General features: G+C 41.6%; 1 protein-coding gene across 2 annotated transcripts in view; it reads left to right on the forward strand.

Annotated features, from left to right (window-relative positions):
* The first annotated feature begins 424 nt into the window (after window positions 1–424).
* Window positions 425–12,691, forward strand: part of PLOD2 (procollagen-lysine,2-oxoglutarate 5-dioxygenase 2) — a 100,102-nt gene continuing 87,835 nt past the window's right edge. Inside the window, exon 1 of one of the 2 annotated variants that reach the window (XM_023260484.2) lies at window positions 425–718. In XM_023260484.2, the coding sequence (XP_023116252.2) occupies window positions 604–718 (115 nt within the window). In that variant the 5' untranslated portion in view covers window positions 425–603. The remainder of the gene's footprint in view (window positions 719–12,691) is intronic. The other variant, XM_045037478.1, reaches the window with a different exon arrangement.

Consider the following 12,691-nt stretch of genomic DNA (forward strand, 5'->3'; position numbering starts at 1 on the left):
GTTCGCAGCCGCTTCTGATTAGAGGGTGTCTGACACCCACTTGGGAGAACTCGGGCAAATTCGCACCCTCGGAGGCTCCCGGGAAGCTTCTGGTGCTGAGGCAGCAGAGAAGAGAGCGCCGCCCGCGCGCCGGCCTCCCCGCGGCTCCTCCCCACTCTCCCAGGCCCCCACTCCCAAACTTAAGCACACGCTCCCTGTTCCAGCCAGAGCCCTGCGTGAGTCTCTACACGTAGCCGCAGACAGCTCCTTAAATAGGTCGGAGTTGAGCAAACAATCCCAGACGTGGGGCCCGGGAAGGCGAGCGGAGGCGACCGCACCGGCGCGGCGGGTCAGCCGGCGGCCAATAGCCGGGGTGCGGCCCGCCCTGTCGCCTCCCCCTCGGGGAGCCTATAAGTTGCCCGCGACGCCGGGGGGCGCCCGCTCCTCCGCGCCGGCCTGGTCTCGGCCGCCCTCCCGCCGCTCCGCCGCGCGCACTTGGCCCGCCGCCTCCCGCCCGCAATCGTCGGCCCCGGGCGGACCGGGGTCCCCGCGCTCTCGCGAGAAGTGCGCCGCTGCAGGGCAGTGGGGGCGCCGGGGCCGGCGCCGGCCCTCGAGAGGCCGAAGATGGGGTGCTGCGCCGGGAAGTCGCAGCTGCTGCTGCTGCTGCTGGCGCTCGTCTTGCAGCTCTGGAGCCCCTGCGTGGGTGCAGACCCGGAGAGGCCTTCCAGCATCCCCACAGGTGAGCCCTCCCGCGGTTTGCCCGTGTCCCGGGAGGCTCGGCCGGCGGGGGTGGGGGCAGTTCATTCATCCACTGGCCCTTCGTGCGGGGCTGGCCAGGTGAGTAGGTGGGGAGGGGGGCGTCCCTCCCCAGGACTGCTGAGGTGAGTAGGTGGGAGCCTGCCCTTCGCCAGGACCACCGAGGTGAGTGATCGTCCCTCCGCCTCGGGACGGCTGAGGTCTTCCCCAGAAGTGCGCTAGGGCGGCGCTGGTCCCCGGGGAAGCACCCGCCCTCGCGGGTTCTCGGAGTTCTCCGTAACCTGGGAGCGCACGAAGTTTTCCTTCAGCACCAGTTGGGGTTTCCTTTTCGTCTTGCAGGTCACGGGGCACCAACACCTTTCGGGCAACTCTCCTTTCTCCTCCTGTCCTGGAATGGGCATGGTTTATTCGTGTTTGAAGAGGCAGTACTCCCTCTGTGACCTAAACACGGGGCTCAGTGTACTTTCTGATTGATGGTGACACATTCCTTCCAGCGCCCCAGGAAGCAGCCGGTAACACCTACCTCTTGCCAAAAACAACGCTCAAAACCTTGGCTGTTTTCTCTAAGGCGGACTGGCTACCCAATACCTCCAGGCGGCAGCTTTCCTCCTTGGGGATTTGGAGGGGAAGCTGTGGACACACATCTCCCCTTAGCCACCCTTTTCCTAAGCCTGGTGCCATTTCTTGTTTTCAGAAGCTGGAACTGCGGCGAAGAGTGCAGTCAAGTTCGTGTAAAACAAAACTTTTTACATTTAGCAGCATAAAGAGCCTCACCACATGTTTGTCCAAACACACTCTGGTGCCATTTGCTGCGCAGGAGATATCCTTGGAGTATTCCACTTTTGTGCTCTGGCTCTATGGTCAGCTCTCTGAAATTAGATCTTGCCTTTAAATGTCCTTGTGCTGTACTGTTTCTTTTTTTAAATTAGGATCATTTTGTCTTTTTTTTTTTTTTTTTGTAAGCAAATAGGGCGTTTTTCTGCTTGAACTTTAAGCGGAAGGACAGAAATTTCTATTTCAGGTTTACAGTCAGAAAATGACATTTGATGTAGAACCCAGGTAGTCCATGTAAGCCATAGTTTTGTCTTTATCTTTACGTGTTTCAGAAGGCTTCAGTGGGCTGCATTGCCTATCTTTCTACATTCCTGCCAAACAGTACTTGCTTTGTGAGCTTGAGAAACTTCAGCATTTAGATGGATTTTTGTCAGTTACATGATGCTTTTCTTTCTCCTAGATGAATGTGTTTGGTTCACAATGCATTTCTGAAACCTGTGTGGTTCTTTTAAATTTGAACTAAGTTTTTTTCATAACTTTAACATTTCCTTCTAGTAAAACACCTAGAAAATAGACAAGTAAATGCCTCCAGCAAACTTGGAAATAGGGACATTAAAAAAAAATCCCTAGAAAAAATGACTTTCTTTGTTGAAACACCCAAGGAAACCTTACCGGGAAATAAAATAACCTCGAAGGGCTTTTCTTCCTTTAGAGGGACCTCTTCAGGCTTTGTATATTTTAGTTCACTGCATTACGAACACCGTCTCCCCCCAGCCCCCCTTTTTAATAGAAGGTATCTCTGTACCTTCCTTTAGGCTTACAGTCAAAGTCATCTTGCTTTCCCACTCAGGCTTTTAAGTTTCATGGACCTGGACAGTAAAAATTTAACGGATTGTAGCATAAGAGGGAATTGTAGATACGAATGTTTTCCTCAGAAAGTGACCACATAAAACCCACTGCTGAAATCTGAGTTCTGGTCGATCTTGGTGGGTAGGCATGGGGAATTCAGTTAGCGCCTACATGCAGGAAGATATTAATTCGTAATACGTGGAGACAGCAGAAGCCAGTCTGAACTTTTGTGTAGGTAAATGTGATTAGCTGATAAACATAGAGGGTACACTGCTTGATAATACGGCCAGAGTCATGGAATATGTTTCATTTTCTCCCTTAAAATACTACAACTGAGAATAGCTAAATTGGAAACTTCCTTATCTAAGCATCAAGTGAACTTTAGAACTCGAACTTGTCTAGCTTACTAGGAGGTCTTTAAGAAAAGTGCTTATCATTTCTCTCCAACTGTATTTGTCACCATGTCCCAGTTAGCCATGAAGAAATGGATTATACCAGGCTTTCTTGGCCCAGTTGAAATTTTGAGCCAGATCATTATTTATTGAAAAGGGCTGTCCTGCACATTGTTCTATGTTTAGCAACCTCCTTGGCCCCAACCCACTAGATACCAAAAGCACCCTCCTCCAAGTGTGAGAATGGAAAATGTCTCAAAATGTAAAAGGATTAAATGTCTCCTGAGGGGAAAAATTGCCCGAGGTTAAAAACACCTGGATTAGAAAAATCTATGCATATCGGAGGCAGTGTGGCGTTATGGTGTTACTGGAATGATAATAGCAACTCCTTTTTGAAAGCAAATGTTTATAGTGATTTTCCGTTTTTCCACTGTAGTAAGGAATGTGCTATTTGAATCACATTAATCAAGTTTTGGAATCTCGTTTTTCCTAGCTCTGTTTGATGCTGTGTGTTGACCAGAGTTGAGAACATTGTTTTTAGTTATACCTACTGAGAGTTCGCTTGTGTGCTGTGTTCGTTCCTTTTTGGTTACCACTTTGCTTTTAGCATGGAAAGAATCTAAGTAAGATTTTGGTTAATAACACTTATTTTCTCCTAGAATTATTTATAGGGATTTTACCATAAAAGTTTATCCCTGTGGGAGCTTTTGAGGCAAGACTCTCCTAATGAGTTTCCACAAATCAGATTAAAACCCTCATTTATCTTTCCTATAGTTTTCCGCCTTCCAGATGAGAGAAGGAGACGTGTGGATGTATTTCCACCAAGTATTTACAACCAGGTCTCCAGGCCAGGATCAAACTTTTTGTGTGTTTTCTGAGGTACCTTGACTATTCCCTGATCTAAGTTGGGCAGAAACCAAGTTTTGGGCAAAAATGAAGGAAATGGTTTCAGATGTTTCTGTCAAGACCAGTAGTTTTCAACCATGTTCATTTATAAACTCTTTAATTTACTCTGGCACATTCAGGGAGGAAAGCAAAGGTTTGTCCGATCTGCTGATGCAAACTGGCAATTTGGGGGGTGGAGAAGGGAAGACCAAGGTCCTGGAGAAACCTCTGGAAGGGGGTGTGGAGAGAGAGAGAGAGAGAGAGAGAGAGAGAGAGAGAGAGAGAGAAACCTCTGGAAGGGAGAGACAGAGAGAGAGAGACAGAGAGAGAGAGAGAGGCTTGTCCTTCTGCACATTTTCTGTGTCCTGGGCTCCAGCCGCATGGAACAACTCATCATGCGTAAAAAGACTGTGCCTTTTATTTCGTAATATAAAAAGGGATATAGAAAACACCTCTGGAGAATGTGAGGATAGTAAATGAAAGTTAAATTAAAATACCCCTTTCTTCCCATCACACCAACTTAGACATTTTAAGAATAAACTCTGATCATTGAGGATCGGAACCTGCAAACTACTGGTTGAAGTGCATCATCCTTGGAGGACAGTTGAGTAATGTCTAGTGGAATTGATAATTCACATACCCGGCAGGTCTGCATGTACAATACTCTCAAATTTCTGTGTCTGTCTGTTCTCTTTGAAATTCTATTCATTGGTAAGTCTAGCTCCTCGGAGATCCTTTCCTTTACTGTCTTTTGTTTGGCTCACTTTCTCACTTTTTAATGCAGTTGGTTTATATAAATAATACCTACTTTTGTGATTGCCTTTTTTTTAATGTTTATTTTTGAGACAGAGAGAAACAGAGCATGAGTGGGGAAGGGCAGAGAGAGAAGGAGACAGAGAATCCGAAGCAGGCTCCAGGCTCTGAGCTGTCAGCACAGAGCCCGACATGGGAGTCAAACCCACGAACTGTGAGATCATGACCTGAGCTGAAGTCGGACGCTTAACTGACTGAGCCACCCAGGCGCCCCTGTATGATTGATTTTTATGTTTAACAAACTGTAAATTCTTTGAAGTGAGGGACTAAGTTATTCATTTTTGTGCTCGTCACAGTATCTTCCCTGTTCTGTCACCAAGGTTCTCAATGTATATTTGTTGAGTTTCTGGCCCACTTGTAGAATTTTGAAAAGTAGAATGCAGTCAGTGAGATTGCTAGCTGCTCATTTCCCTGGGATTTTGACTGAATTCACCAACCTCCCTTTCTCTACCTGGGGACCCATACCCTAACATGATGTAGCAATTTAGCAATGAAATATCTGACAAGGCCTTGTTTCTGAAATGTGGTTGGCAACTCGTCTCCATGGGCTATATCTTTCTGCTCTACTTACCTTACTTAGGATAAAGTCACACCTTCAGGAATACTTTCAGGTGATTGGATATCATGATTTTTCAAAAAAAACTTATGGATGGTGAAGTGGAGACTTGAAAGGGTTATATAACTTGCAGAAGATCACATAGCTGGAAAGCTACACAGGAGGAACTCGTGTCCTTTCTCCAGGCCGTGCTCCGTGTCTTTCCTGACCCCCTTACTGTTCTGTTGGACTTTCGGGACCTGGGGGAAAGAAATCGAGACCAGGCGTCAGAGACCTAAAGAAAAAAAAGGAATGTTTTGCTAAAAGGGAAACACATATTTGTAGGTTTATGTAAATGGTGGGGGAAAGGAATTGGCATGGGCTGCGGGAAAACTGGGCCCTAGGCCAGGGTGGCAAACTATGGTTCTTGGTCCAAATCTGGTGGCACCATAGCTGCCTGTTTTTGTATGGCTGGTGAGTTAACAATCGTGTTTACCTTTTTAAATGATTGAAGAATATCAAGTGAAAAATAGGACATTGTGACATGTGAAAGTTATTTGAAATTCCGTAGTCAGGGTCCATAAAGTTTTATTGGCAGACAGCCACACTTATTTATTTATAAATGGTCTGGTGCCATAAGGCAGAGTTGAGTAGTTGCCACAGAGACTGTATGGCTTGCAAAGCATAGATTCTTTACTATCTGGCTCTTGTATAGAAAAACTTTGCGGATCCTTGTCTTAGGAGATGACATTCCCGTTTAAGCTGTGGCTCAAACAGATCTGCTCTCTTGGAATGAGCCAGATTCTGGACAGTAGCAGCTGATTCTGGGCGTTTGAAAGGCCTGTTTTTCATTTTAGACTTTCCAGTGATTTCTGTGGTGTCTTTAATATAGTTTTAGGGCATCTCTGTTATTTCTTTTTAAACATGGCATTGATGCTAACTAGACATGTACTTTGTTATAAATAGTGTACTTATGATCAGAAAGGAATAAAACACTAATGGCTGATTGGAAAGGAGATGCATCTTCTTCAGAGCTAATGGGTGTTCTAGTATTTTGGTCTAGAAACTTGGTTATGAATTTCTGGCTCAGTTCCTGGGAGGAAATGATTCGCACATTTATCAATGAGTACTTTCATTTTTCTTCAACAATTGCTATGAATTAGACTGAACTGAGAAATTGGTGGCCTTTAAAGTGACAAATATTTTTCTTTGACACTTTACTAGCTGGCATTTGCAGTGGTGTGCTTGCCTCACTAAATTAAACTTAAAAACCATCGAGAGTGTATTAGCCAAGATATACTTATCCTGAGTAGTAGAATTATAGACTGTGTTGTAATTTGTTATCATTGTACTATTTACTACCTTAAGGCCTACAGTGTTACAGCCTGTGTTTGGAAATGATGTTACTGAGGATGGCCTAGCAGTACAGAATTTATTACTTTTCTATTAACCATGTCACAAGAATGCCCCTTCAAACACTATTGTTTATAATCAAAAAATAACTTTCAATATCTCCCACTCAGGATAACTTTATTTTAAAACACAATTCAAAGAGTGGACATGTGTTATTTTTATACACAGAGGAATGGTTTGCATTACATGTTTTCTTTTGCACGTTACAGGAGGGAAATTGACTTCTGTTAATGATTTTACTTAATTTTAAGTATAAATGTCTTTATTAAAAAACCTAATTCAGGCTAGTGTATTTATTTGCTTGGTTACTGAATTGACTCAAGTATTTTTCAGAGCTTAAATTGTATTAGTAGCATACTGTAGCAGTTTTGGGAAAATAGCAATCTTTTTTTATTGCTATTGAAATTTGTTTATATCTTCTCTCTTAAATTTATATCTTAAAAGAGCTGTGACTGAGGAAGAAGCTTAATTTGTTAGTGTGGAAATATACTTCATTTACTATTTCTATTCTATAAGGAACTTGTTTTAAACCGTAGTTTGTATAGGTTTAGAATTAAATTTTGTCTAACATGGGAAAAACTTTAAACCAAGAATGAGTAGTAGACAGACAGTGTTTGCTTTCCTTTTTAAGATCAACAGTGATATCTTTTCTTTTACTGTTCTTTCCAATCTTATTCTTCCTACAAGGGAGTATCAGTTTCTATGCAACTTTCTGGATGATGGGAGCACTCCGTTATTAAGATGGAATGGCAGGGTCCGCTGCATCTGAGTATCTTCTCCTTTTAGGCTGAAGGTTCATATTTCTGGAGAATGACTGTGTTTCTAATCAAAATCTTCACTAGAAAGGTAAAAAAAAAAAAAAACACATGTTAATTTTAATACAATTGAAAGAACATGCAAAATTATATTCTCTACATTTACTCTATAGTAAGTATACAAATATACTATGTAAAACTTTTAATACAAGTAAGAGTTTTGGTGAACATGCAATTAAAATGAGACTAAATGGGGGGATGGTCAGGAAAAGTGTTTCTAACAAATATGGTTAAGTTAGTAAAATAGGTCAGAGTTAGAATTAAATCTCATTTGTTATATTGATCATTATGTTGATTTTAATAATTGCTTTCATTGTTTGTGGGTGCATAAGACATCCCAGTGTGTATTACATTTACCGGTCCTCTGTTCATTTTCTTTAGGATTACAGTCTCAAGCTTTTAGAAGGAATTCTCTTATTTATTTCTAGTTATTGCTAATGTTTTTTATTTTTTTATTTTTATTTTTTTTTAATTTTTTTTTTAACGTTTATTTATTTTTGAGACAGAGAGAGACAGAGAATGAACAGGGGAGGGTCAGAGAGAGGGAGACACAGAATCGGAAACAGGCTCCAGGCTCTGAGCTGTCAGCACAGAGCCCGACGCGGGGCTCGAACTCATGGACCGCAAGATCGTGACCTGAGCCGAAGTCGGACGCTTAACCGACTGAGCCACCCAGGCGCCCCTGCTAATGTTTTTTAAAGTTCCTTCCAAAGAGAAAGAGAGAGGGTTTTCCTCTGATTTAAATGCTAATGTGGTTCTGCTCCTCTGTGCTGTGGACATTACAAGGTAAACATTCTTATGGCATGAAGGAACTTTCAAGCACATGCAATTTATTTTTTATTAAAAAAATGTTTTTTAATGTTTATTTTTGAGAGGAGAGAGAGAGAGCCTGAGCCTGAGCAGGGGAGGGGGAGAGAGAGGGAGGGACAGAATCTAAAGCAGACTCCAGGCTCTGAGCTGTCAGCACAGAGCCCGACGTGGGGCTCAATCTCACAAACCATCAGATCATGACCTGAGCTGAAGTCAGACGCTTAACCGACTAAGCCACACAGGTGCCCCAAGCACATGCAATTTTTATCTCTCTCCCTACCATCCCCAGTCAGTCCCAGACACTCAAGTACACTAAGTTGATTATACATCATGCCACACAGCTTCACCCTCCTGCAGGCACAGCAGGAAGTGGAAGAGGTATGTGGAATCCTAGCAGTCTTAGGTTCTTCATTCTGGGCATTGTTCAGGAAAAACTCCAGAAGCTCTACTCCTTAATTCCCGTGGCCACAAAGTCTCAGGACAGAGCCACTGTCCTATTAGCAAGGCTCTGACATTGACTCTTCTGTTTCACTGGTTTGAAGCCTTATGGGGCTTAGGGTGCTGATTACTTACAGTTACTACATACACATAGGGCTAAGAAGGGAGCCAGTTACTTTTAGGTATTTTAATTCTCCAACTAGTTCTTTAAACATTTACTCCTTTTCTTCCTGGTTCTATCAGTATGATAAACACCAGCAGCCACTTCAACATCTCAAAAACAAAAAATCAGCAAATACAGAATTTAAATCATTTCTTAAAAACACACACACACACACACACACACACACAAAACCTGGCAAACAGTTTGCAGGCAGACTAAAATGACCTCCCTAATTCAATCACCTAGGGAAGTCTCACAGAGCTGTTATGCAGGAAGCAAACTGGTCCTTTGATGGGATTTTCCAGTCATGCCCAAGCCAGCAATGAGGCCCCTTGTCTTCAGAGGCGCGCCCCCCTTCTCCTGCTCTAGCCATGTTAGGTCTTTCCTGGCCTCCAGCTGGCACCACAACTGTGACCAGAGTGCTCTGCTTGTCCAGACCATCTAAAATTCTTGTCAGCCACATCTAGAGAAGGACAATTCTCCTTTTCTTCTTAGTTTAGTTTAAACAAGGTTGGAATTTTTTAAACAGTGACTTTACTAGGTAACCAAAGGCAAAACAAAACAAAACTCCCAACTGGAAAACCACCAAAGCAAAGAAATGAACGGACTTACAAAGTAGAGACTCAGAGTTCTTACTATACTCTGACTTAAGTATAGTTAGAGACCTGCATACCTGGCATTTTTTGGGCAGTTTCTAGGGTCTGGGTCCTTGCTCAGCTTTTCTTTCTCCATTCTTCAATCCCATTTCTACTTTTTCTCACCATGCTCTTTTATACATACAGCTCTTTCTTCTCCAGGGTTGGAGTCCATAAAGTCCACAGACTTTATATTTCCAAAAGTGCTGCTAGGTTGTGAAATAATAAGAAATATATATTTTGGTCTCTGCCCCTGGTTCCTGCTAATATTTGGTCTTTGATCCTGGTTCCTGACACAGAGCTTCTAAAACCCTTGTAATTTTTGAGTGATAGAAGTATCTGTCATAGAACTACTAAATCCCTTAGAATTCCCTAGGTGGTAAGAATGTCTTTTGTTCTAATGAGGTGACTCTTGATGGGCTTTTGAATGGGAGGTCTTCACCAGAAAAATCAAGCCATGATTAGAAGCTTGAAGCTTTCAGCCCTGACCTTTGTCTTCTGAAGAGGGACAGGGTTTAGAAAATAAGTTACAAATTGGTTATACCTACATGGTGAAGCATCTATAACAATCCCTAAGGTATGGAGTTTGGAGAGCTTCTGGGTTGGTGATTACATCTATATGCGAGGAAGGTGGTGCAACCCAACTCTATGGGGACACATGGGATCCTTTCAGACCTCACCCTATGTATCTCTTCATATGACTCTTCACTTGCATCTTCTAAAATATCCTTTGTAATAAATTTGCAATAGTAAGTAAGTTGTTTTCCTGAGTTCTGTGGGCTGTTCTAGCAAATGATCAAACCTGAGGAGGAGCTCTTAGTAACTTCTTATTTGTAGTCAAGTCAGACAGAAGCTGTGGATTACCTGGGGACCTGCTACTTGTGATTGGCATCTGAAGTGGGAACAGTCTTATGGGAATGAGCCCTTAACTTTTAGGATCTGTGCTAATTCTGGTTGAATTGAATTGAACAACAGGATACTCATTTGGTCTGGGAAAATTGGCCAGTGTGGGGAAGAAGTCCACACATCTGGTGTCAGAAGTACTGTGTGTAGTACTAGAAGAGAAACATTCCTGCATTTCCCTAGACATAAGTACACTAGGTATTTTTATAGTTTCATGGGTCATAGCAGCATAACCCTAGCCTTTGGCCAATCTATTTTCTTTTGTAAGGAAAAGTTTTAATGCATTTTTGCCTATAACTCTTTTGGCATTGCTTTAATTCTTGTTTTTGAGCACCAGTTTACATTAGCTTTTATGAGTCTACATACTTTAATAAATCTATTTTATTTAATTAATTTAACTTTAAAAATTCTCCCAGAATACATTTTTTTTCTAGAGGTAACTAACCTATTGTAACTTCTTAGATACAAACGTATGCTAGAAATAATTCCCATTGTGTAATATTACAAAGCATGACTATTAATATTTGAAAATTTAATTCGAGTATTTATTCATTGGCTAGTCTGTGTTCTGTGTTGCCTTATGGGAAGGAGAAATAGAAAAACAAAACAAGACAAACAAAAAAACACACCAGACTCAGTCCCTGTTCCATATTGAGATTCTGAGATTCTTACAGGAGAAATGATGCATATGTAAAACTGAACAAATCAAAGAAGCACTTACGGTGAAGCAGCCTGGCCTGTGGGGAATAGCACTGACATCTGGGTATCAGGAAACCTTGATCTAAGTTCTAACCCCTCCATTCACCAACCTTGAGCCAATTATCTTGCTTCTCCAGACTTCCTTTGTAATGTATGTTCTTTATAGCTCCGTTATTTGATGTCTCTTGAATTGTGTCAGGAAGTGGAGTGGAGACAAAGGCTGCAGGAACCAGAAAACAGATCTGAAGAAACTTACTATCAATACATCCCTTATGCCAAAGGAAGCATAGACACAAAGTTGCTTTGTATGTTAATATTCTAGTTCTCTCAGGAGCTGGAGTTGGACAGGCCTTGATATTGCTTTTTTCCCTAATTAACTTTTGATTTAGAGGTAAGAAAATAAGCCCAAGAATAACTAGAATTAAATTTACATTTAAAAATATTCCAAGCATTTTTATGTGAGAGGAGAAACTAGTCTAGTGTTTGATATGAAGGTGTTTTCTGTCTTCTGAGAGAAATCATGTACTCTTCAGTACATTTAAATACTGGAAGCTGTTTTGAAAAATGGCTTTATATTCCTCTGCTTCAGTCTTGACTGTTTAAGTCCTACTGGTTATTAAAAATGATGCTGGTAATTCTCTAAAATTAAAAAGAAGCTATTGTAAAAAATTGGAGGCCCTCTTCCAAATTGTTCCCGAAACAGTCATCAAATCACCTATCTAATTTTTAGATTCACTAAATACCTTTAAAATATGATTGCATTCAGTAAACTGGAAACATGGTAAATAAAAAGAAAATCAGTTTATAGGGTAAAAGTATTTGTGTGTGTGTGTATGTCTCTGTGTCTGCATGTGTCTCTAGCCATGGAGATTAGTTAAGCCTTAAGAATGGATTATAAAGTTGGAATGGCTTTTGATCTGGACTTTTCTTTTGTATATTGCTCAATCACTGTCACAGTACCATTTATTCTACGTGTGTTTGCGCCTCTGGAATGGAGTATACCTTGTGAGTGGTCGTGTCTTAGACCCAATCTTTTCAGGAGATGGTGCCGTATGCTTTTTCTCTTTTCTTGGCTTTTACTGTTACTGTTTGCAGAGATTTTATGTAAATTGAAGGAAGCAGTTCAAATAAAACAATTGGAGGGGGAAAAGGGTGGCTTAATTTTGAAAATATTTACAGTTGTTACTTTTTCATGTGCAACATTACCAAAAATCACAGAACCATTTAGCCTGGATGTTGTTTTTGGAGGTTAACTGTGGTTTATTGAATAAGAAAGTAAGCATTAGCAGATGTTTTTTCCTATACAGTAGGTAAGGTTAAAGAAAGATCTCTTTTAAAAACTGATAAACTAACCTTTGTATTATTATTTAACACAAAGCGATTGGTATTTTCACGTCCCATAAGCATAAGGTTTTCTCGTAGGGTATAAAATCCTAAGCAGCCAAGCCCCCCTTCTCCATAGCAAGTCACTGCCTCGATGGCAGTGGTACGAGCAGCACCACTGTGGGCTACTATTTATGGATGAGTGGATAGGGAAAATTTTTCAGGTTGAGGGTAAAAGATAAACTAAGAAGCTTACTTTATACCGAACATGCATACCTAAGAGATGACTACAATTCATAGTTAACATCTTTTCTGTAACTGGATGCAAGATGTGAATTTTTCTTAACACGTGTCAGAATAGCCCACCCTTGAATTAGTTTCAAGCGTATTTGAATTGTAGAAAACTCTTTTGAAAATGAGTCCTATTCAGTGTGAAGAGGTGGTGGGAGGTAGAAGGTAAGTGGAGAAGGTGAAACTGCTTTCAAGCATATTAGAAAATGATAACATAC

The sequence above is a fragment of the Felis catus genome, chromosome C2 (genome assembly GCF_018350175.1).
Source record: "Felis catus isolate Fca126 chromosome C2, F.catus_Fca126_mat1.0, whole genome shotgun sequence".
Classification (NCBI taxonomy): domain Eukaryota; kingdom Metazoa; phylum Chordata; class Mammalia; order Carnivora; family Felidae; genus Felis; species Felis catus.